The sequence below is a fragment of the Marmota marmota genome, unplaced genomic scaffold (genome assembly GCF_001458135.2).
Source record: "Marmota marmota marmota unplaced genomic scaffold, marMar, whole genome shotgun sequence".
Lineage (NCBI taxonomy): Eukaryota > Metazoa > Chordata > Mammalia > Rodentia > Sciuridae > Marmota > Marmota marmota.
In genome coordinates this window covers 25319228-25343412 of record NW_026000240.1, presented here as the reverse complement: position 1 = coordinate 25343412, position 24185 = coordinate 25319228, and the positions used below count along the sequence as shown (strand labels likewise).

The 24185-nt window shown below is 35.4% G+C and overlaps 1 protein-coding gene and 1 non-coding gene across 10 annotated transcripts in view; one reads left to right on the top strand and one right to left on the bottom strand.

The window, feature by feature from the left end:
* The window catches only part of Cep70 (centrosomal protein 70), a 51945-nt gene extending 28138 nt beyond the window's left edge, over positions 1-23807 (bottom strand). For 5 of the 9 annotated variants that reach the window (XM_015486997.2, XM_048794335.1, XM_048794334.1 and 2 more), the window contains exons 1-7: positions 23676-23807; positions 20228-20350; positions 19172-19252; positions 17697-17787; positions 17474-17597; positions 16905-17085; positions 3762-3931 (exon numbers count right to left, since the gene is read on the bottom strand). In XM_015486997.2, coding sequence (XP_015342483.1) covers positions 3762-3931; positions 16905-17085; positions 17474-17597; positions 17697-17787; positions 19172-19252; positions 20228-20350; positions 23676-23702 — 797 coding nt within the window. In that variant the 5' untranslated portion in view covers positions 23703-23807. The remainder of the gene's footprint in view (positions 1-3761; positions 3932-16904; positions 17086-17473; positions 17598-17696; positions 17788-19171; positions 19253-20227; positions 20351-23675) is intronic. The other 4 variants (XM_015487000.2, XM_048794333.1, XM_048794337.1 and 1 more) reach the window with 3 other exon arrangements.
* Positions 9203-9307, top strand: LOC125613658. Its single transcript, XR_007344223.1, has one exon. It is a non-coding gene; the product is annotated as a U6 spliceosomal RNA (small nuclear RNA).
* Positions 23808-24185: the final 378 nt, after the last annotated feature.

Genomic DNA, 24185 nt, shown 5'->3' with positions numbered 1-24185 from the left:
ATTACTTGCCATTTCCAAGTAAATTCACTTTCCTTCTTGTGTATTCCTCTAACTGAAAAATCCTTTCTCTTACCTCTATTAAAATTCTACAGTTCCTAATTGTCTAGCTGCAAGCCGGCCATCTTCATGAAGCCTCTCTGGGGCCTCTACCTTTCACTCCTCTCTGTCATACTCAGCATCCCATTTGCCCCACAGGTACAGTACATACCACTATCTGCCTTATATTTACTTACATACCTATCTACTCAACTAGACCATTGGCTCACAGAATGCAGAAATCATGGCTTCACTCATCTATGTTTGCTCTATGTTAGACTAGTGCCTTTATACCTTTTGACAATAGCTGTATTTTTAATAAGGTTAACTCAATTTTTAATTTCAATGTCTCAAACCGAAGATTTGCTTCATTAAAAGTCAAACATAAGGCTGGGGGTGTAGAGTTCTGGGGTAGAGCATTTACCCAGCATGCAAAAGGCCCCAAGTCTAATCCCTAGCACCACAAAAATAAATGAGAGCAGAAAAAATCTCTGGCCCATTAGACAAATCCATACCTGGATCAGCCCAACTTTATGTGGCAATAACAAGTTCCCTCAGTGTCTCACTCACTCATATTGGCTGTTCTGGGGGTTCATTTTGTCGTTGCTTTTGTTTCCCCTTCATTGCTCTATCCTTTCCTCCCACTGTAACTCTCTCTGCCTCTCCTCCTTTTTAATCTTCTTTACCTTTATTTTCTCTCCTTGCTTTCTTCTTCTTTCCATTTATTCACACCTATCACTAACTACATATTTTATGAATCAAAGTGTTTATCCTTCCTTTTTCTTCAAAAGGATGAAAATTATGTAGATCACAGATGTATTCTCAAATCTTCAAACTTATATATAACTTCATTTTTTATGCACAATAGAAGCACCTAATATAGTTGATTCTCAATCCTATTACATAAATATATAAGACTAGTTTAAATGCAATCAGTTCATATTGATGAGTAAAAAACACAAAGAGATACCTTTCATTCAAAGGAGAATGCAAATATAATACCAATACAGCTTATATTGCTAAAAATACTAAGCATTTAAAACCAATGCCTACAAGGCGGGGAGTAAGTCTAAGGTGGTATAAAAGGGAAGAAATGAAAACAAGAATAATTATAGTTTTGACTTTGAAATTATGTAACTGTTTTAAGTAAATAAAAAAAGGCAATTCCTAAGAATTAACAAGTTAAACCCCAATGTTTACTAATTTGGTGACACAAACACACAGAAAAGTGGTATTTCAAGATATTTTAGAAAACCACATTTTGACTGCATCTATGGTAGAATATAAAACACTAAAGAAATGTAAATTTAATTCAATAGGCTTATTGTTAGTAATTCTGGGATTACTTTAGAATATTTTAACACATTAAAGGTTAAATTAGTTATATTGATCCTGGATTCATCCACAGCACCACAAAAAGAACAAAAACTTTAAAAAGAGTTATGAAATAAAACAAAGAGTTTAATTAAAAGTACTGTAACATTAACTTCAGCTGGAAAAAAAAGATTTCTTTTCCCCCAGAAACACAGTTCTTAGCTCTTTTCACTGAAGTCTTAAGTCAAAGAAAACGTAATAACTCAAGCAATCTCAACATCTATACAGTAGTATCTAAACACCATTCCTTACTAAAAGTAATCAGTTCTTTTGATAAATGTCTGATAGGTTAACCAGGAGTTTTAAGAAGCTGGAAGAATTGGACATTTACATGCGGAAGAATAAAACTAGACCTCTCTGTTATAAAAATAACTCAAAATAGATTAAAAACTTTCACATAAGGTTAAATCTAGGAAACTACTAGAAGAAAACAAAAAATGCTTCAGGATATTGAAATGAGCAAGATGTTTTGAAGAAGACCCTAAAGGCCCAAGAAACAAAAATAAAAAAGACAAATATGATTACATCAAACTAAAAAACTCTGCATAGCTAAGGAAAGGATCAAAAGAGTGAAGAGACAACCGATAAAAGAAATAATTGCAAGCCATACATATGGGGGTTGATATTCAGGATACAAAACCAACTTCATATACACAATACCAAAAACCAAATAATCCAATTTAAAAATTGGCAAGAGGCCTCAAGAAACAATTTTCCAAAGACAACATAAATGTCCGATAGGTATATGAAAAAATGTTCAACATCACTAATATTCAGGGAAATGGAAATCAAAACCATGAGAAATCACCTCAACCCAATAAGAATGGCTATAATCAAAAAGATTAAAGATAATGAGTACTGGCAAGATTGTGGAGAAAAGAGAACTATGTATACTGTCAATAGGAATATAAATTAGTACAGCCATTGTGGAAAACAGTACAGAGCTTCCTCAAAAATTTTAAATTGCTATGTGATTCAGCAATTCTACTGGGTATGTACATCCAGAGGGAAAAAAAAAAACAGTAATGTCAAAAATACTGCTGCACTCCCATGTTCAAAAGCAGCATTATTTACAATAGCCAAGAAATAGCAATAACTTGAGTGTTCATAAATTGATGAATGAATAAATGTGATATAGATATATATACACATACATATACAATGGAATATTATTCAGTCATTAAAAATGATGAAATCCTATTATTTACAAAAAACACATAAATGGAACCAGAGATCTTACATGTAGAATCTAAAAAAAGTTGATTTCATCAAAGTTGAAAACATGGGGGGCTGAGGTTGTAGCTCAATGGTAGAGCACGTGCCTAGAACATGTGAGGCACTGTGTTCAATCCTCAGCACCACTTACAAATAACATAAAGGTACTGTGCTCATAAAAAAAAAAAAAATGGTTCTGGGAGATTTGGGGGAGAAGCAAGGGATAGAGAAAGGTTGATCAATGGGTACTAAGTTACAGTTAGATTGGAACAAGTTCTGAGGTGCTACAGTAGAGTGATGATAGGTAACAATAATAAACTGCATATTTCAAAAAGCTAGAAAAAAGGATTTTCAAAATTTTTACCCTGAAGAAATGATAAATGTTCAAGAAACAGAAAAGTTTGACCTAATTTAAATATGATATAACATATACATGCAACAAAACATCATATTATTCCACTAGTATGTACAATTTGTATGTATTTATTTATCAGTTAATAAAAATTAAAACAGCTTTATAAACTAACTGGGAACTCAATTGTTAATTTTAAATATTTGTGTTATTTTTAACAAATATCTAATTTCATTCCTCAAAGAGCTCCAGGGCACTAGAGCATATAAAAAAATAAAAATAAAATAAATATAAACATATTTATATATTTATATTTATTTTATTTATTTATATGCACCACATATAAATAAATAAAATAAAACTTAAAAAAGTAAAGAATGGAGAAGGAAAAAAGCAGAAGAGAGGGAGAGAGTCTCCTCTATGAGAAATACAACCACTCTCATCTCCCATGATAAACTCAATTTTTTAAAAAATATTTTTTGGGGGCTGGGGCTGTGGCTCAGCAGTAGTGCACTTGCCTGGCATGTGTGAGGCACTGTGTTCGATTCTCAGTACCACATATAAATAAATAAAACAAAACTTTAAAAAAATATTTTTTTAGTTGTAAATGGACACAATACCTTTAAGTTTTTTATTTACGTATTTTATATGGTACTAAAGATCGAACCCAGTGCCTCACACATGCTAGGCAAGCATTCCACCACTGAGCCACAACCCTAGCCCAATAAACTTATTTTTGAAAAATGACTTTAGCTACATTATCATCTTATGGGGTGAACATTACTGTCTATCCAGGACGGTATGAGGAACTCTTTTGAAGAGATAGGCAAACACTCTGTTTTGAGTGATGATGCGTTCTTCTTCCTCCTTTGTTAATCTACAGATATCCTTTTGCAGAGAAGCAATAATCTCTTGTTGTTCCATTCGTTTTTTCTTGTAATGTTGGCATCTGATCTGTAAGAAATTTTTTAAAAACATGATTATGATATGTACCTCTAAGACATACTGTCTTAATACTTTACCCAAAGTCATATTTAGTTTCTATTGAAATAATAAATATGATGGCATCAAATTAAAAAGTTTATGTGCAGCAAAGAAAACAAGAATGCAAAGAGAACCTACAGAACAGGAGAAAATCTTTGTTACTCTTCTCACAGAGGATTAATATCCAAAATATATAAAGAATTCAAAGCCGGATATGTAGGTACATGGCTGTAATCCCAGTGACTTGGAAGACTGAGGATTGCAAGTTCAATGCCAGCCTCAGCAACTTAGCAAGGCCCTAAGCAACTTAGTAAGGCCTTGTCTCATTATTTAAAAAAAAAAAAAAAAAAAAAACGCTAGAGATGTGGTTCAGTCATTAAGCAGGGTTCCATCCCTAGTACCAAAAAAAAACAAAAAAAAACCAAGAAATAAAAACAAAAAGAACTCAAACAACCCAATCAATAAATAAGCAAATAAACTTAGCAGACATTTCTCAAAAGAATACAAATGGCCAGCCAGATGTGGTGGTGTACACCTGTAATCCCAGCAGCTTGGCAGGCTGAGGTAGAAAGATTGTGAATTCAAAGCTAGCCTCAGCAATTTAGTGAAGCCCCAAGCAACTCAGCAAGAACCTGTCTCTATATAAAACAAAACAGGCTGGGGATGTGGCTCAGCGGTCAAGTGCCCCTGAGTTCAATTCCCAGTACCACAAATGGAAACCAATATGGAGTTTTCTCAAAAGACTACAAACAGAACTACCTTATGACCCAGCTGTACCAATCCTTAGTATTTATCCTGAAGAATTAGAACCTTCATACTATAGTGATACATGCATACCTGTTTATAACAGCACAATTCACAATAGCCAAACTATGGAACCAGTCTAGTTGTCCAGCAATAGATGAATGGATAAAGAAAATGTGACATATATAAACAGTGCAATTTTAATCAGTCAAGGGTCATATGTTTTCTCTCATATATGAAAGCTAAAGGAAAAGGGAAAAGAAAGATGGAGAGGACACACAGGGGAAGGGAGATACTGGGGAATGATATTGGTTAAATTATTATATCATACGTTTGTACAAATATGCAATGAATCTCACCACTATGTACAATTATAATACATCAATAAAATATGAAAAAAAGCTCAGCATGCAATAATAATAATAATCAGGCATGCCAGAGAACAAGAAAACACAAATAGAAATCTAAACAAACACAAAAAATGATCCAATTAGAACCAGATAATCGAATTATCAGATTTAAATGGAGATAAAGTTCACACCACATAAAATTAACCATTTTAAACTGAACAATTCACTAGCATCTAATACTCTTGTAATACTGTATGACCACCACTCCCATCTAAAATAAATTGAATAGATTCTAAAATAAATTAACTTAGTATGTTCAAAACAATTTCAGAAAATTAAAAACCAAAGAACTAAACAAATTCTAAAACAAAAAAATCCAATAATCCACAGAAAATATCTAGAATAAAGTATCAAAAGATTAAAAAGATGAAGAATAAAAAACATAAAAGACATAGGGATTCAATGATAAACTCTAACAGAACTGAAATCCTGGAAAAACTAAAAAGAGGGGCTGGGGATGTGGCTCAAGTGGTAGCGCGCTCGCCTGGCATGCATGCGGCCTGGGTTCGATGATCCTCAGCACCACATACTGCCAAAAACTAAAAATAAATAAATATTAAAATTTTCTCTCTCTTTAAAAAAGAAAAACCGAAAAGAGAACGTGATGAACGCAATATTTGAAGATATAATGGTTATGAATTTACTAAAACTGATGTATAACATCAAGCCACCAATTCAAGAAGTGCTACAAAATCTGAGAAGGATAACTCAAAAGTAAACTTGACTAGACACAAGGTAAAACTATTTTAAAACAAAAGCAAAGAGAAAAATATTAAAAGGAAGCCAAAGAAATGGTAGAATGCCTTCAAAGGATCGACAAAGACACTGACAAGTGAACCCTCAGCAGAAACAATGGAATCCAGGAGAAAATGGAAATATGGAAAGGAAATAGCTTCCAAATTAAAATTATATATCCAATGAAAATACTCATCAAAATTGAGATGTTCAATCTTCAATTTTTGATTGAAGGGTTGGTGAGGATATAAAGAAATTAGAACTTTCATACCCTATTAGGAATGTGAAATGATAGAGCACCTTTGGAAAAGCCTGGCAATGTCTTAAAAAGTTAACATGTATTTATTGTATGTCTCAGCAATTCAAGTTCTAGGTATCTACCAAAGAGAAATGAGAGCATATGTCTACACAAAACCTTGAACAGAAATATTTACATGAGGTCAGTTTCAAATAGCCAGAAACTGAAAACAACTCAAATGTCCATCAACAGGTGAATGAATAAGCAAATAGTGGTATATCCACACAGTGAAATACTTCTCAGCATAAAAAGGAACAGACCACTGACAGCTATTAGCTAGCTTTGCATTCCTGTAATGAAATATCAGAGGCAATGAAATATCAGAGGCAATTAACTTATAAACAGCACAAGGTTATTTTAGCTCACAGTTCTTGACATTTCAGTCTAAGAACAAGTAGTTCCACTTTTGGGGACTAAGAATTAGTGTGGAGAGAGAATGGCAGATTAGCAAAAGGATGCACTTTCCAGCAGTTCTTTAGCAACCAGAATTCCAAAGCTGGAAGACTGCTTCTCAGAAAGGAGGGAAACTAAGAATGCACTGAAACTTAATACTAAACTGTTGTTAAAAAAAAAAAAAAAAAAAACTTGGAAAAAAGAGACACACAGAAAGTCAAATTTAAACATAAGAAATATGTTAGAGGTGCACCAGCAGTAGACAAAGGAGATGATATGGCCAGCAGATAAAGAAATTTTTAAAATAAGAAAAAATTGACTTTGGAAAATCTGTGGATTTGAGAGGAAGGTTAATTTTAATGGACACAGTCCTAGGCAAAGTGGCTCAATGAAAGCAAATCCAAAAACAGCTAGCCCAGGAGTTGGGATTCAATAAATGCTTTCTGGATGCAATAAATGCTCCTGGGCAGGGAAAGCCACAGCCACTGTGTGGTGCAGCTCTAGATGATCAGGATCTCAGAGCAAGCTACCAGCAGCCAACTAAAAAAAAAATCTCAAAGGGTACCTGAATCAGAGACTGCAACAGGCACAAAGATAATTTTACCTGGACCGTTCAGACTCAGGATCTTAATAGACAAAGTTGTTCTTGTCACTGGCGCCCCACAAGAGCTACTGGGAAGATGTCTATAGGGACCACATAGGAGAATCTGCACTCCAGGGCAGATACCCTGTATTTCATACTCTTAGTGGTAAAGGTGAAACCTGTGGAGGTTTAGATCCCTACAACCTAAAAGTGGATTTTACTAGAGGCCCTAGAGACCTAGATGCAGAGACCAGCACCTCCCCAGCACTAGAGGGAGTGGATCAAATACCAAACACCTACCCAAAAAGTTCCAAAGTTCAGATAAGACTAAGACTAAACCCCAACCAATGGAACTTCCAATTTAGAATTCTGTACCACCCCTGCTATAGAAATACATAATCTGAGCAGGTAACAGTGGTGCACACCTGTAATCTCAGCAGCTCAGGAAGCTGAGGCAGAAGGATCACGAGTTCAAAGCCAGCCTCAACAACTTAGCAAGGCCCTAAACAAGTTAGTGAGATCATGTCTGTGGAAGGCCATCCTTCACGTGATTTGAATTACCTCCCTGGCTGAGTGAGAGGCGCTTGGACACAGCTGTGTCAGAGCTTTCCCCACCCTTCTCCAGGTCCAAGGGCTTGTCTATGCAGAGGCGTGTCTGGCCACTGCCCCAAAGACCCAATTATCGCCCCTGACCTTGGGATGCTGCCCCCCTTAACCTTCATTGGATGGGATTTTTCCTGGAATTTTTTGTTACCCAATAAAAGTCCACTCCCTGGCGTGTTCTCTCTCTTGCTAGCCTCTTCAGTAAACCTCCATACCGAATTAGGTGGCTGGAGGCGGGAGCTGGGGAGAAGCCATCCGGGAGCCGGTTTTAAAGGTAATTGGAGTCTTGTCTCTTTAATTTAAAACTCCCTAGCATTTACTCACAAATCGAACCTTTTTTAATGAAGCCAGCGCTGGACGCATGGCAGACCTGTCTCTAAATAAAATATCAAAAAGGGGTGGGGGTGTTACTCAGTGGTTAAGCAACCGGGAGTTCAATCCCTGGTACCAAAAGAGAAAAAGAACACAATTTATCAGCACCCAAACTGTGCTATCCCAGCCTTTACTGGGAGACTGGAAGCCGAGATCTACTCAAATCAGCTTTGCCTCCTAGTCACAACAGTTAGCAGCTAAGTGAGGAACACAAGGCATTTGTTTAACAATCCCTGTCCATCAACCCAAGGGTTACAAAGCCAAAAACAAATAAAAATACAAATCTATCCCTGCTGACAGTTCTGACCACCTCAGTGGAAAAAGCAACTCTTATGAGTTGCTCTTCTCCCTTATTTTTCTTTTCTCCATTCTCCCATTTACATATTTTTTTTAATTTTAGCTTTTTAATTTTTTTCAAACACTTCATTATACCCACTTTTTACTTTTTCCATTATGCATAATTTTGTGTGTGCAGGGAGAGGTATAGATGCATGTGTTCCCACAGCATGGATATATTCATTAAAAATATATATATACTCATAATTTTACTTTGACATTAATTGCTTTCTTCTATACTTATCTACTGTTTCGCCTTGATTTGACTTAGGTGGGGTACAATTATATGAGGGTTTGAGTGGTTTTGATCTTATATTTGCTGATTTGTTTTTACCATGGTTTTTGTCCCTCTTGTCTCCTTTTCTTCATTCTCTTCACCCACTAACAGCCAAATTTTCCTGTTCACTCTTTCTTTTTAAATAACTTTTATTTCTTTATAGCCAACATCTGCTACCTATCCCCTGTCTCAACACTTTTTAAATATTTCAAACTTTCTCTCACCTTCCTACCCTGTTTTCTCTTTAAGAAATTGTACTCCTGAGGGAGGGGAAAGGAGGGGGCAAAGGGGTAGGAATGATGGTGGAATGAGTTAAACATCATTACCCTAAGTACATGTATGAAGACACGAATGGTGAGAAAATACTTTGAGTACAATCAGTGACTTAAAAAAGTTGTGCTCTATATTGTAATATGAAATGAATTGCATCCTGCCATTGTGTATAACAAATTAGAATAAATAAATAAATAATAATAAAAAGGTATATGAAGTGCTCACTTCAGCAGCACATATACTAAAATTGGAATGAGAGAGAAGACTATTATGGCCCCTGTGCAAGGATGACATGCAAATTCGTGAAACGTTCTATATTTTTTGGATGGAGTTAGAGAAGATAATGCTAAGTGAAGTTAGCCAATCCCAAAAAAAACAAATGCCGAATGTTTTGATATAAAGCTGATTCATAGTGGGGTAGGGAGAGGGAGCATGGGAGGATCAGAAAACTCTAGATAGGGCAGAGGGGTGGCAAGAGAAGGGAGAGGGCATGGGGTTATTAATGAGGATGGAATGTGAGGATCATTATTATCCAAAGTACAGGTATGAAGACATAAATTCATGTGAATATACTTTATATACAACCAGAGATATGAAAAATTGTGCTCTATATGTGTAATAAGAATTATAATGCATTCTGCTGTCATATATAGAATTTTTTTTAAAAAAAACTATGCATTCATTTGAAAAAAAAAAAAAAAGTTTATGAAGAAAGTTTCCAGGAATGTTCCAAAATACACTTTTAAAAAGCATACATTAAATTTTATAAAAATGTGTCCATATTTAGAAAAAAGACTGGAAAGATATACACAAACATTTTAACAGGAGTTATACTAGTTTTATTCTTCCTGCATTTCATTATTTTTCCATTTTTTAATAATAAAATTACATTAATAGAAAAATAATAGGTATTCTTAGAAGGATTTAATTTAAAAATTTTAAGCAGTCAGGAAACTTACAATAAGTTAATTGAGAATAGTAATTAGTTGACTAACAAACAACCATTTATAATAATAACCATTTATTTAATTCATGATTCTGAGGGTCATTGCTATGGGCTGGAACAAGCTAAGTGGTTCCTCTGGTCTTATCTAGGCTAACTCTTGATTGTGATCAAGCTGCCAGGCTGACTGGGGCTGGCTCACTGTTGGCTGGGGTATTTTGGTACACTTCCATAATGTTTCAGATTTCTACCAGGCTACCCAAGCTCAGGCATGTAGTCATTTAACATGTTTATAAGCAAGTTCCTGAAATCAGCAAGGAATCTTGTGGTCTAGATTAGAAAAAGGCATACATTGCTTCTGGAGAATTCTATTGGCCAAAGCAAGTCATAAAACCAGCTCAGACTCCAGGAACAGGAAGAGGTGATTGCCCGTTAATGAGAGGAGCTGAGAAGTCACATCATGAAATAATTTGGTGTGTAGCGATGGGAATACTTGTTGGCCATTTTAAAAAATCAATTATATCCAACACTAGTCCCTATTTTAGAAACAGAAAATACACCAAATGTTAAGGTAATGAGTTGTATGTAAAAGACAGTTGTGGAGTACAAAAATAAAATTAGTGTAAAATTACAAAACTAATCATCCAATTCATATACAATTAATCATAAATCTGTTAATACATACTTCCACTTGTATAATAGTTATTCAGCAGGGCAAAAATATATCTATAACTTGCACATCTGTGAACAATTTATGAAGATTTTATAGCATACTGTGATTAATAAATTTGATTTTTACCCATGTGGTAGGTGGAAAAAAAAGACATTGTACTCCCACTAGATTATATAGTTTATGTAATTTTTGCCCATTCACATTGTTGTGATTACTGTGACACAGTGGATGACACAGCTAACACCAATGCCTGATCTAGTTCACCATTTTTATTTTATTTTTATTGTTGGTATTGAAGTCCTGACTTGTGCTGACTTCAACATTTCTATATAGTTGTCAGTATTACAGATGTCAAAGTAGACACCAGATAGTTATCTTAAGGCTATTCATGTGTTGCTGACATTCATGGCATTTCTGGCTTCCCCCTCTCTGAAAAGGGTCTAGAAAGTGGGTCACTTCAAGATCAAAGTAGGGAACCTGCTGCTGAGAAATACAACTCAGCCAAGCCAATATAATCTAGCCCTACCTGAGCCTGAATATACTTTAACTCATAAATGTGAAGAGAGAAACCCCAAACCAATAACCAGGCCCTAAGGAAGAATTCCCGCCTGAGAGCCTGATGAGGACCCAGAATGACATCCCAACTCTTCTCATCTGCCCAATCCTCTGTGTTGTTCTCAGGCTCTCAAACTCTACAGCAGCCTCTTGACTCTGGTGAGAAAAGGACTTCTCCCTATGACCCTGTCCTCAGTCAGCTGTCAGCTCCACCCCAGGAGAAGCCTGCCTTGGTTCCTGACCTGATCCCCATGGTATGAGTGAGTGTGCATCTGCTAGATTTAGAGCCTAAGGCTTGAGAATTTTGATCTGACCTTTGAGCTTATCATGCAGAAGGAAATGTCTGTCATGAACCTGTCGTGATTAAGTGTGTTTACAGTGTTTAGAATTAATCTAGAATTGTTTGCTGTGAATTGATTATGTCTATTGCAGTGCCTAGCATTAAGGATTGTCATTTTCTTGATTAAGAACCTATAGAGTGAAATTGTATTGAGTGATTTGAGTGAATAAAGCATTGAAAAGGGGGAAAAAAAAAAGAATTCCCAAGATCATAATGGAATGAAACTAGAAATCAAGAGTAAGAAAAATGAAAAAAATAGAAACCACCTAAAAACATGGAGACTTAAGAATAGTTTTAATTAAGAATGGATCAAAGAAGAAATCAAGAAATTCTTAGAAATGAATGAGAGCAGAGATACAACATATCAAAATCTCTGGGACAGTATGAAAGGAGTACTAAGGAAAAAACTTATAGTATTGACTACATTACAAAAACAGATTCCCAAACAAATAAACTTATGCTCTACCTCAAAGCCTTAGAAAGGAAAGAAACTACTTCCAAATTCAGAGGAAAAGAAATAAAGATCAGAGCCTAAATTAATGAATTAGAAAATTAAAAAACAAATATACAGGATCAGTGAAACAGAGTTGGTTCTTCAAAAAAGATAAACACTTAGCCAAACTAACCAAAATATAGAGGACCCAAAATTAGAGGATCTCTGATAAACTCTAATAAAAAAAAATTAGAATTGAAAAAGGACATATCACCGAAATCCAGAGTATTAGAACTCATTTTGAAACTGTATACCCCAATAAATTGGAAAATCTAGGAAACAAATTTCTAGACACACATAGCCTGCCCAAATTAAACCAGGAAGATACAGAAACCTAAACAGACTAATATCAAGTCATGAAATTGAAGCAGCAATTAAAAGTCTACCAACAAAGAAAAACACAAGATTGAATGGATTCTCAGCTGAGTTCTATGAGACCTTTAAAAAAGAACCAACACCAGTCCTTCTCAACTTATTCCATAAAATTGAAAGTGAGGGAACACTCCCAAATACATTCTATGAAGCCAGTATAACCCTGGTACCAAAACTAGACAAACACACATCAAGAAAGCTCAATATCCCTGACAGAGATGCAAAAATCCTTAATATTACCCTCAAAACACATCAAGAAGCTAATACACCATGATCAAGTGGGCTTCATCCCAGGGATACAAGGTTGGATCAACATACAAAAATCAATAAGTGTAATTCACCACTTAAATAGAATTAAGGACATATGATCATCTTAACAGATGTAGAAAAAACATTTGATTAAATACAGTAACCATTCATGTTGAAAACACTGGAGAAGCTAGTGATGGAAGGAATTTAACCTCAACATCTTAGTCTGTTTATGACAAATCCTAAGCCAACATCATAATGAAGAAAAACTTAAAAGCATTTCCCTAAAATCAGGAATAAGACAAGGATGTCTACTTTCACCACCCATATTCAGTAGTTATCAAAACTCTAGGGGTTTTACTTGTGTAGTATGTTGGGGTTGTACTTGTGTAGTATGAGGCACTGGGTTCGATTCTCAATACCATATATAAATAAATGAATAAAATAAAAGTCCTTCAAGAACTAAAAAAAAAAAAAAAACCTCAAAGCAATCAGGCAAGAAAAGGAAATTAAAGGGATATAAATAGGAAAAGAAGTCAAACTATCTGTTTGCTGATGACTCAATCCTATATCTGGAAGACCCAAAGAATTCTATCAAAATTGATTCAGCAAAGAAGCAGGATATAAAAATCAACCCTCAGAAATCAATAGCTCTCCTAACTCTAACACAGTGATTCTGCCAAATCAGGAAAATCACTCCTTCCACAATAACTTTAAAAAACTAAAATGCCTTGGAATTAATCTAACCAAGAAGGTGAAAGACCTCAATGAAAACTACATAACACTGAAGCAAGAAATTGAAGACCTTAGAAGATGGAAAGACCTCCCATATTTTTGGATAGGCAGAATTAATGTTTTCAAAATAGCCATAGTATCAAAAGCAAATACACAGATTTAGTACAATCCCCATGAAAATACCAATGACATTCTCCACAGAAGTAGGGAAAAAAAAGTTCTAAAATTCATTGGGAAGAATAAGAGACCCAGAATGGCCAAAGCAATTCTAAAAAACAACAATGCAGGAGGCATCACAATACCTGATCTGAAATCATGCTGCAGAACTGTACTAACAAAAACACCATAGTATTGGCATCAAAAGAGACATGAAAACCAATGGAATAGAAGACACAGAGATAATTTTAAGAGCCATCCATAGGCCGAGTGTGAACTAAAAATTGGTATCATAGCCAGTGAACAGGAGAATCCGACTTCCAGTAGAAATTTCCTCTGGCCTAGAATGCCCAGACACCTGTGAGCCCTGTTCAGCTCTGCCTGGTCCAACACAAGCACTGGAGATGGGGTGACCTGCTGCAGCCACATAGCCTCCCAGAGATGGGCATAACTCGCCCAGATGCCAGTCAACCTGCTGACCCCAAGATATCCCAAATCAAGACTCCACCCTGAAACCTTATCCCTGTCTTTGATGTACCCACTTAAATAAACCACGGAAGCCATTTTCTAATTGTTCAGCTCCAGCTTCTGGGTGGGCTGGACCTATCTGGTGCCCTACTTCAAAACTCTTTCCAACTCTGTCTTATTTCTGCACTAATTTTTTCTGAGATATTATCTTCTCCGGTGGCTTATATCCTCCTGGGCAGGAAAAAGGACCCCTTAGGGAGATGCTGGGGCCACCTCCCCATAGACAATGCCACATATTTACAGCCATCTGATACTTGACAAAGGTGCCAAAAATATGTTGGGAGAAAAGACAGCCTTTTAAACAAATGTTGCTGGGAAAACTGGATATCCATATGTGGAAGAATGAAACTGGACCCCTATATCTCACTCTCCACAAAAGTTAAATCAAAATAGACCAAAGACTTAGGAATTAGACCAGAAACTGTTCAATTGCTAGAATAAAACAGAGTCAACACTCCATCCCATAGGTACAGGCACTGACTTCCTCAACAAGACCCCTAAAGCTCAAGACATAAAATGGGGAATCAATAAGTGGGATACCATCAAATTAAAAAGCTTCTGCACAGCAAAGGAAGCAATTAAGAGAGTGTAGAGAGAGACTGAAGAATGGGAGAAAATCTCCCAGCTGCTCCTCTGATGGAATTAATAGATAAACAACTAAAAAAATCTCAATGCAGAATAGGGGAGAGTGTTGAGGGGGGGATTTGAATAAATGGGCACAAGAACTAAATAAATATATGAAAAAAATGTTAAATATATCTAGCAAACAGAGAAATGAAAATTAAAACTAAGATTTCATCTCACTCTAGTCAGAATGGCAATTATCAAGAACATATAATATGCTGATGAGGATGTGGGGGAAAAGGTACACTGATACATTGTTGGTAGGACTGTAAATTAGCACAACCACTCTGGAAAGCAGTATGGAGATTCCTCAAAACTAGGAATGGAACCACATATGACCCCAGCTATCTCTCGCCTGGGTATTTATCCTAAAGAACTAAAACTCAGCATACTATAGTGATAACAGCCACTTCGATGTTTATAAAAGCACAATTCACATTAGCCAAATTAAGGAATCAGCCCTGATGCCCATCAATAATGGCTAAAGAAAATGTGATTCATATACACAATGCAGTTTTATTCAGTCATAAACAAGAATGAAATCATGGCATTTGCCAATAAATGGATGCAAATGAAGACCATGCTGAGTCAAATAGGCAAGACTCAGAAAATTAAAGATCAAAACTTTTCTTTCATTGGAAGCTAGAGTGAAATAAAGAAAAGGGGGGTGGGCAGTGATCAGATATCATAAAAATATAAAGAAGATCAGTGGAGCAGAAGGAGAATGACGAGAGTGGGGTAGGAATGATTGGAAAGGGAAGGAAATATGGAACAAGTTTAACAAAATTATGTTACATGCATAGATATACATGAAGAAATTCCATTTTGGTATGTTTATGTAGAAAGTACCAGTCAAAAAGTAAATGAGGGGCTGGGGTTGTGGCTCAGTGGTAAAGTGCTTGCCTAGTATGTGTGAGGCACTGGGTTTGATTCACAGCACTGTGTGAAAAAATAATAATAAACAAAATAAAGGCATGTTGTCCATCTACAACTACCAATAAATAAATAAATAAATAAGCAAGCAAGCAAAATAAATAAATAAGCAAGCTAATCAGTAGAGAAAGAAGAATAAGAGGAGGGAGAGGTGAGGGAAGCAGGAGGAATGGGGATTGAAATAAGATTCCTTATATTATGATTTTGTCTAATATTTAATCAAATGTAAACAATAATAATACTATAATTTTTAAAAAGGAGAAAACATAGAATGAATTATTTCATTTCTTTGGGTCACAAGTGAGGATGACACATCACAGCAGGAGAACATGGCAGAGCAAACTCACTTAACATTATAAGTCAGGAAGCAAAGACAAGACTTAGGACCTCCCACTGGAACCCTCCTCCTAAAAGTTCCATCACTTCCCAATAATGATACCCTGAGGATGAAGCCTTTAACTAAACATGAACCTTTAAGGAAGACTCATCTAAATCACAGCATGTGGCCACATGGATAAAATCTCAAAACAAATATGCTAAATGAGAAAACATTAGATATAAATATAATGCTCTATGTCACATAAGTTGTCTTTTCTCCAGTTTTTCACTATACCTACATTTATTGATCTCCTTGACTTCTTTGCCAGACATACAAAAACCAATATTTCTTTGCTCCAAATTACAAAATATGCAGCATGAAACCAGTCTAAAATTGAAAACAAGTGTATACTAAAAATAGAAGAATGTCCCTTAAACTGTAAAATAATTATACTCCAGGAGCACTTTTATCTTCCCTAATTTGCTATCAACACAAGATTCATTTCCTTTAATCACAAAACATCTAAATTTTAATGTAAATATTTTTGATACTAGGAAACTCAGCATTCATTGTTGTAACACTACCCTTTCTATAAAAAGAACTCAGTTTTACACATAAAAACAGTTCTAGGTGCCTATTAGACATCCAATAGAGATATTAAAGCTGGCTATCAGTACAGAATTAGAGGACAGGTCTAGGCTATAGATAAAAATTGAGGAGCCATGAATCAGATTGAGGTCAAGGGAGTTAGGGTATGTAGAAAAAAGACAAGACATTAAGGACCAAGCACTGGAGAATTCCAACACCAAGAGGTTAGGAAGGAGAGAAGAACCAGCAGCAAAGGAACTATAGAATGTCCAGTGAGGTGAGGGAAATAGGATGTTCTGGAAAAGGAAACAGTGATAGGTCAAGGAAGGTAAAAATCACCAAGTTAAGCAACATGGAAGTCAATGATGAGCTTCTAGTACTAATCGACTAAGAAAACACATAACTCAGTACCTGTAAAGTTTTCTGCTCCTTTTGAAGATCTTTTATTTTAGTTTGTTGCTGGCAAACCCTATTTAGGGATTCATCCTCCAATTCACCAATTTTGGCTTTCACACTCTCCATAATTTGTTCCAACTCATTAGCTCGCTGTTCCTGATGGGCTGCTCGGTTTTGTTCTAGCTGAAGTTCATTTCTAATTTAATAGACATACAATTCCTTCCCTTAGTACTAAAAATAAATAAAATCACCAAACATACCCAATTTATTGACTTTGTAAAATTTATCTGCATTCTGTTTTTGGTGCAGGGATTGAACTCAGGGCCTCACACATTAAGGAGGTGGTGTGCCATGAAGCTACACCCCTAGCCCCAGCATTTCTATCTTATTACAGAAACAAAAACATTCATAGTACCATTACATATATATGGTAAACTATTACCAAAAGATCTTTTTTAAATTTACCTATAAATTTTTTAAATTTAATATGTAATCAAAATTAAAATTTTAATTGCAGAATCATTTTCATGGTCATTACTTATAGAATATACAAATAATTTAAAGGAGACTTTGCATTTTCTTACTTAAGTTTCTGGTTGTTTTCTATAAGCTCCTGTAACATGTTCTGTTGACGAACTGTTTCTTCCATCAATGTTTTCAAATTCTGTCTCATCCTTTGTGATGACTGTTTGTCAAAAAGGATGAGATCTACATTTTAAAAAATATAATACAGATAGTAATAATCAAGTAAAACATTGTAGGATTAAAAAACTTTTTAACCTTAAGCAAAAAATAGGATCTGATTACCTTTAATATCTGGTCTTTTGACCAAGCACAAAGATTGTAAGCCATGATTCATCAACAGCACATTTATACTTTCCCATTCTGCTTCTTCCTGCTACAATGACAAGGAGAGAGAAAAGGATCAACCTTAGATATGAAGAAAAATTCTTACAATACAATTTCCTATTTTTTCAAAATAACAGCTTCTTCAAAAAATTTTCAAACATGAATTTTTAAGCATATCTTATTAAAATTAAATACATTTATTATTTCTAACAAAATCAGCAACAGACAAGAAGCATGCAAATAAGCACAAATTATCACATCATGTAGAATATTCATTTGTAGGCCTTAGTAGACAAATTAAAGAAAAAAAATAATTACAACACTTCATAATTCCAGTGAGCCAAACAGATTTCATGAACTAGACCAGGCTCCACTCAAAAACCAGTGCAAACTAGGTAATATTAATTGAATAGTAAGGAAAAGATCAGTCGTTCAAACACACCTAACTAGATGGAGCCAAATGACTAGTAACAAAAATTTCAAAACACGCTTAACTAGATGGAGCCAAAAACTTAGACCTAGTCCATCACATAGAAGCATGTCCACCTTGACCAACAATTCCAGTAGAATCACCTGAAGGACACTCTGAAATCTTATAATTGATTCTAAATTTGTATTTGCATCCTAAACTTGAGACAGGAATTCTAGCTCTCTTGATTAAATGAATAAAAACATTAGAATGGGAAGAAATAAAAAATAAAGGATTGAAAAAGAGAATATTTTTTAGAACAATACATTTAGAGGTTGGATTTAACACACATGAGACCCTGGATTTAATCCCAGAACACATACATACAAAGATTATAAAACAATTTAATATCATGTATTTAAATATGTTTTGGGGGTTATTTTTCGGTTGGTTGGTTTTTCAGCACTGGGGATTGAGTTTCCAGAGCCTCAGCTCTACCACTAAACTCTACTCCCAGCTGTAAACTCCTGTTTTTGTTTGGTTTTTGGTGAGAAAGGATCTCACTAAGTTGCTTAGGTCCGGCTTTGAACTTGTGGTCCTCCTGCCTCAGTCTCTGGAACCACTGGCTTATAGGGATATGCCACCATGCCTGGCCATATAATCCATTGTTAATGCAAGTACAATGATTGATTTTGAAATCACTGTGTGAGGTGCTTTTTAACTTTAAAGGATATTTGTGAAAAGGTTGAGAGAAGTTTCAATGTTTAAATGTTTAAAAAAAATTTTATATATATATATATACATAAAACACAAAAAAAGTTTTTTATTAATATAGTGCCTAACTTAAAACAGTTTATCAACAAAAAAAGAAACAAATTACCCTAATGGTTCTTTTATACTACCATGACTCACAGTGCCACCCCTGACCTGTACAGGCAGCTGAACTTAAGGTCACTCGTGTGAATTTCCTGGGACACCAAATAAAACACACACACACACACACACACACACACACACACTTTACCTTTAAATCAAGCTTCAGGATGGCTCCTCTGCTCTCGGCCTCAAGCTCCCCAAATGGGAAAGCGAGGAAAATCATGAGAGGCTGGTAAGAGCGCAAGCACATTTGAAAGTGAGCTTTTATTGGGGGGAACCTCATTCTCAGAAAGTTCCATTCAAAGAAGGTCAGGAGGGGCAGGGTTACAAGGACAGATGAGTGTAATTCAACCTAAGGGGCTGCAGAATGATATGCCTACGTCTGAAGACACGTCCTCAACCTCCAGGACGAGGGCAATGTCCAGGTCACTACGAGAGTGTTGGTCAGAGCCCCTCTGCTCAAGGGGAAGAGAATGCAAATCATTCAGCGAGACTGCCTCCCACATCATAGTGAAACCCTTGTTGTTGTATGGTGTAGAGACATAACCCAGGGAATGGTGCATACTAGGCAAGCATCCTACCACTCAGCTATATTCTTAGCCCAAAATATATCTTTCTTTTTGACTGCTAACATTTTCCTCCCCTTTACTTTTTATATACTTCTCTCACACACAACTTTTCCCTCACTTATGCCTTAGGCCATTTATCACAGAACTGAACAACTTGATGGATACAGGATTAAAATTATCACTGATATTTGTTTTAGGAGCCAAAAGTTCTAAGTGGGTATCAATGGATACTCACTGTAATTATTTAATTACTGTAATTCATTAAAAACAAAATGCTCTGTATATAATAAGAGTACACATTTTCAATGATAAAGTTATACATATTGTTACCTGATACATCATATATCAAAAAAAAAGTTTATGAATTCTGAAATAACAGGGAATAGCATTTTCCAAAATAGGTGCTACAGAACACAAGTCTAATGAAATATTCAAACTAGTGATCAAAGGAAAATGACATATATTAAATTGTCCTTTGGAGACTCATGTGTCAGTAAAACTACTTAGTAATATTTACCCCAGAATTCCCCAAAATTATTTGATCAAGAAAATCTTCCAAAGTCAGATTTTTCATATTTATAGATCTAACATTGTTTGGCACATATTTTAAAAAACTTTAAAACATTTCAATTTACCTGTTTTTCAAGCATGAGTTTGTTTGATAATTGAACGGACTCCTGAGTTTTAGGGGCTGCTGGAGACATAGTTTCTTTTGTAGAGTCCAAAGTCAAGCCTGGTAATAAGAAAATTTGAGTTGCCTAAACAAAAAAAGAATAAGAGTTAAAGGAAATTATACTTAAAAGAATCCATGACTCTTGCAAAGCAAATCAGGCCATGTCTATGTTGAAACAGCTATTTTCCTAGATAGATGACTGTATAAATCATTTGAATCTGCCCTAAATTATAATTATTTTTTCTGGGAATATAATTCTGAATTCCTCAGCAGTACAGAAAAAAAAAAAAAATTCTGGGCTCTCTCACATGCATGCATGGACATGCTCTGTCTCTCAACACACCCAGAGAGAGAGAGAGAGAAGGGGGGGAGAGGGGGAGAGAGAGAGAGAGAGANGAGAGAGGGAGGAAGGGGGGGAGAGAGGGGTAGGGAGGGAGGGAGAGAGAATGAAAATGAGAAAAGAACTATTTGTTTTAACTAGTGAAGGTGAAAATGATGCAACACTAATGAACTTATCTTTGGGAAGCTGCTACCCAAAAAGGTCTAAAAGAACCACATCTGAGCCTACGGTTACAGGCCAGTCTAACAATTCACTGAACGCCAAGGATAAATGAAGTGACATTTACTTAGGTAGTCTTTATTTCTAAGTAGAACAGAAACTAGCAACAAGGGATTCTGTTGGTCACCAAAAAACATTTAGTCTACCCTACCCATCACTTGTTCTTGTTATCTAAAACTGCCATGTGAGAGGAAAAATTTTCCATAGGTCTCCGACATACAGATATAATTCCTTCTTTCCTAAAGTAAAATCGTTAGCAAAGAATGTAGGAAGAATTGACCGATTCAGAAAAGACTGGTCTCAGGGAAACAGAGGAAGATACCAAGGAAGAAGTGATAATTATGCTTATCTACAGCTACTCACAGTAGTCACAGCTATGACATTGGAAGACATAGGGATGCTGACACAGTCAGAACAGGTTGCATCAGGCTCCCAAATAGCCAAGTCTATGGAGTTTAAAACTTATGCAGATTAGGCATGTAGCTGCTAAAGAATCTCATAAAGAGATTCATCAACTGACTTTCCCCAAAGGCATCTGCCAATTCCACAGAGCAGTGAAAATAAGTGCTAAAGATCAAAGCCACTCTATCTTAAAGTTATAACCTAGAGGGGCTAAACTCTCAGGATAAGGGTGAATCAGAAGTAAACTAGCTCTCCCATCAACCTCAAACCTGGCTTCCCCTCTTCTTTGTTGTTCTAGTACTTCAAGATCATCCTAGATTAACAGGTTGATCCTGAAGAAGTGGAAAATGCAAATGAAATCCTCTCTGAAAAAAGGCTTCAAATCACTCCCAGAAAAATGTTCCATACACAATATCCAACAAACTTTCAAAGATAAACAAGGCATGCAAGAAAAAAGAAAGAGAATGAAATTTTAAAAACCAACAAAGAAAGACTTCTGATTTTGTAGCTATTAAGTCCATACCATAAAACAACTATGCTTATGATGTTCAATTCTAGTAATTCATGTTGATATATATATATATTTTTATTTATTTATTTATTTATTTATTTTGTGGTGCTGGGGATTGAACCCAGGGCCTTGTGCATGTGAGGCAAGCACTCTACTAGCTGAGCTATATCCCCAACCCCCTGATATATATTCTTATTAAGTCAATTAGTTAATGAGAGGTACAAAATGTTCTCAGTCAATACCTGAGAATCAGGTACATCTGTAGCTTAAAAGCAAAACTTCTTAAAACAGATTTTTTCTTAGCAGCTCCAAGCCTATAAATTCAGCCAATGAAAGGTAGAACTAATAGCTTTAATGGGAGAATAAAAAATGAGAAATTAAAAAATAAAAAATGTAGAAACCCAAGGTCAAAGAAAAAGTAAGGGGATTGGTCAAATGGTAAAATTGAGGCACTTGGTTTTGTTATGTCATAAAAATAGTTTAGGATTTAAATCACTAAGTTAAATATCCTTGCCAAATGGTCATGTCATTTTGTTCTAAGAATTATTTTTTTTAAGATCTTTCCACTTCACTCATTTATCACCAATATATATCTCTATTTATACAAGAACAAGAGGAAAACATCAATTTTAAGCATAACCTTGCAACAGGGTCTAACAGACACCACTGCTCTGTGACCCCTTAAATATCTGTCGTCCATGCAACTATAGGCCCAAAGTCTCCTACATATTACCCACTCCCAAAATAAGTGCATTTTCCCCATGTTTTATACTATCTTTTCTTTAATTTTATGATGCACTTTTCCTTGATACTGAGCAAATAGATTTGTTTTAAAACATGTTTCTGTTACGTGGCTATCTTTTCTTAAAGACTGATTTTAGGTCTGGGACAGAAATTGTTATCAGATAACAGGGAAGCTATCAAATTATTACTAAAGTTAGGCTTAGCCAAGCCCAGGGCACAAATGTGTAATCCCGGTGACTCTGGAAGCTAAAGTAGGAAGATCACAAGTTCAAGGCCCTGAGATGGGGAAACGCCCATCTTAAAAATTTATATATTTTTTTAAAGGGTTGGAAATGCAGATCAATGGGAGAGTGCCTCTGGGTTCAATTCCAGTACCACCAAAAAATTTAAAAGATAGGTTTATATATTATATATTTATATACAGAATACATATATGATATTGTAATGAGAAAAAAATTGTGTCACATTAGATTGGATAGAGAGAAAGGATGGGAGAGGAGGGGAGGAGTAAGGAGGATAGGAAGGGCAACAGAATAGAATTGACAATATGATTGATGTATGTACATTCCATGTATGTATTATATGTCAAAATTCATTCTGCTGTCATGTATGACTAAAAAATAAATAAATAAATTTTAAAAATAAAATTTTAAAAAAAGATAGGTTTAAGCTGGGCATGCACCTGTAATTCCAGCAGCTTGGGGGACTGAGGCAAGAGGATCAAGTTCAAATTATGCCTCGGCAATTTAGCAAGGCCTTAAACAACCTTGTGAGATCCTATCTCAAAAAATAAGAAGGGCTGCGGGTGTGGCTCATGGTTAAGAGCCCTTGGGTTCAATCCCTGTAACAAAAAAAAAAAAAAAAAAAAGGCTTGACTAGGTTCCCACAAGCCAAAGATGAGACAAGATGAGCTTTAATAAAGATAATAATTACAATGAACTGCAACTTAACAATTTGATGATAGCTCACTGGGTCATTGTAAAGATTAGAAGAGCTAATATTAAAAGAACAAAGAGCAGTGCCCTGCACACAGAACAGATGTCAAGTAGTTATATAACTTCTCTGAACCTCAGTTTCCTTATTGAGTTTAAAATGATAGCATTGTCAAAAGGAAATATGTTACAAATCTAGTACAGTATTCAATAAGTATGAGACCCTTCCCATAATCTCACAAAATTGTCACATTAGACATACCTCAGTCATAGCACATTCCTCTTGCATTTGGTATCTAATCACTCAAGTTGATCTCAATGAAGTTATTTCTCAGTGAGTCTCATGTCTGAAACTGGATCTTCATCTAGGTTCAAAAATATACAGACCAAAATCTTGAAATGTTCAACCTATTACTAAGAAGAGTCTTGCATAGTTATTTCCAGGACAGGGACCCCTTGTACTCAGAACTGCTAACCAAAGGCTAAACAAATGCAGTAACTGACCCAGGGTTCCATGGCTCACCACCATGACTCCTCCATTTTTTCTCCCCTTTCATACCTTTCCTCATCCTGCTTTGTTGAAACATTTTGATTTCTGGCTTCAAAAGAAATGGATAGGATGTTCTCACTTGCAAGGGAATTAAAAGGAAGCATTCTCAAACAACCAGTGATCACAAAAGCAAATGCAAGAAAAAAAAACTACTCCTCTTTTGCACCTGTGCTCAGTCCTCCTGTTCAGAGGTCTATTCTGAATAATATTTTACAGTAGCCT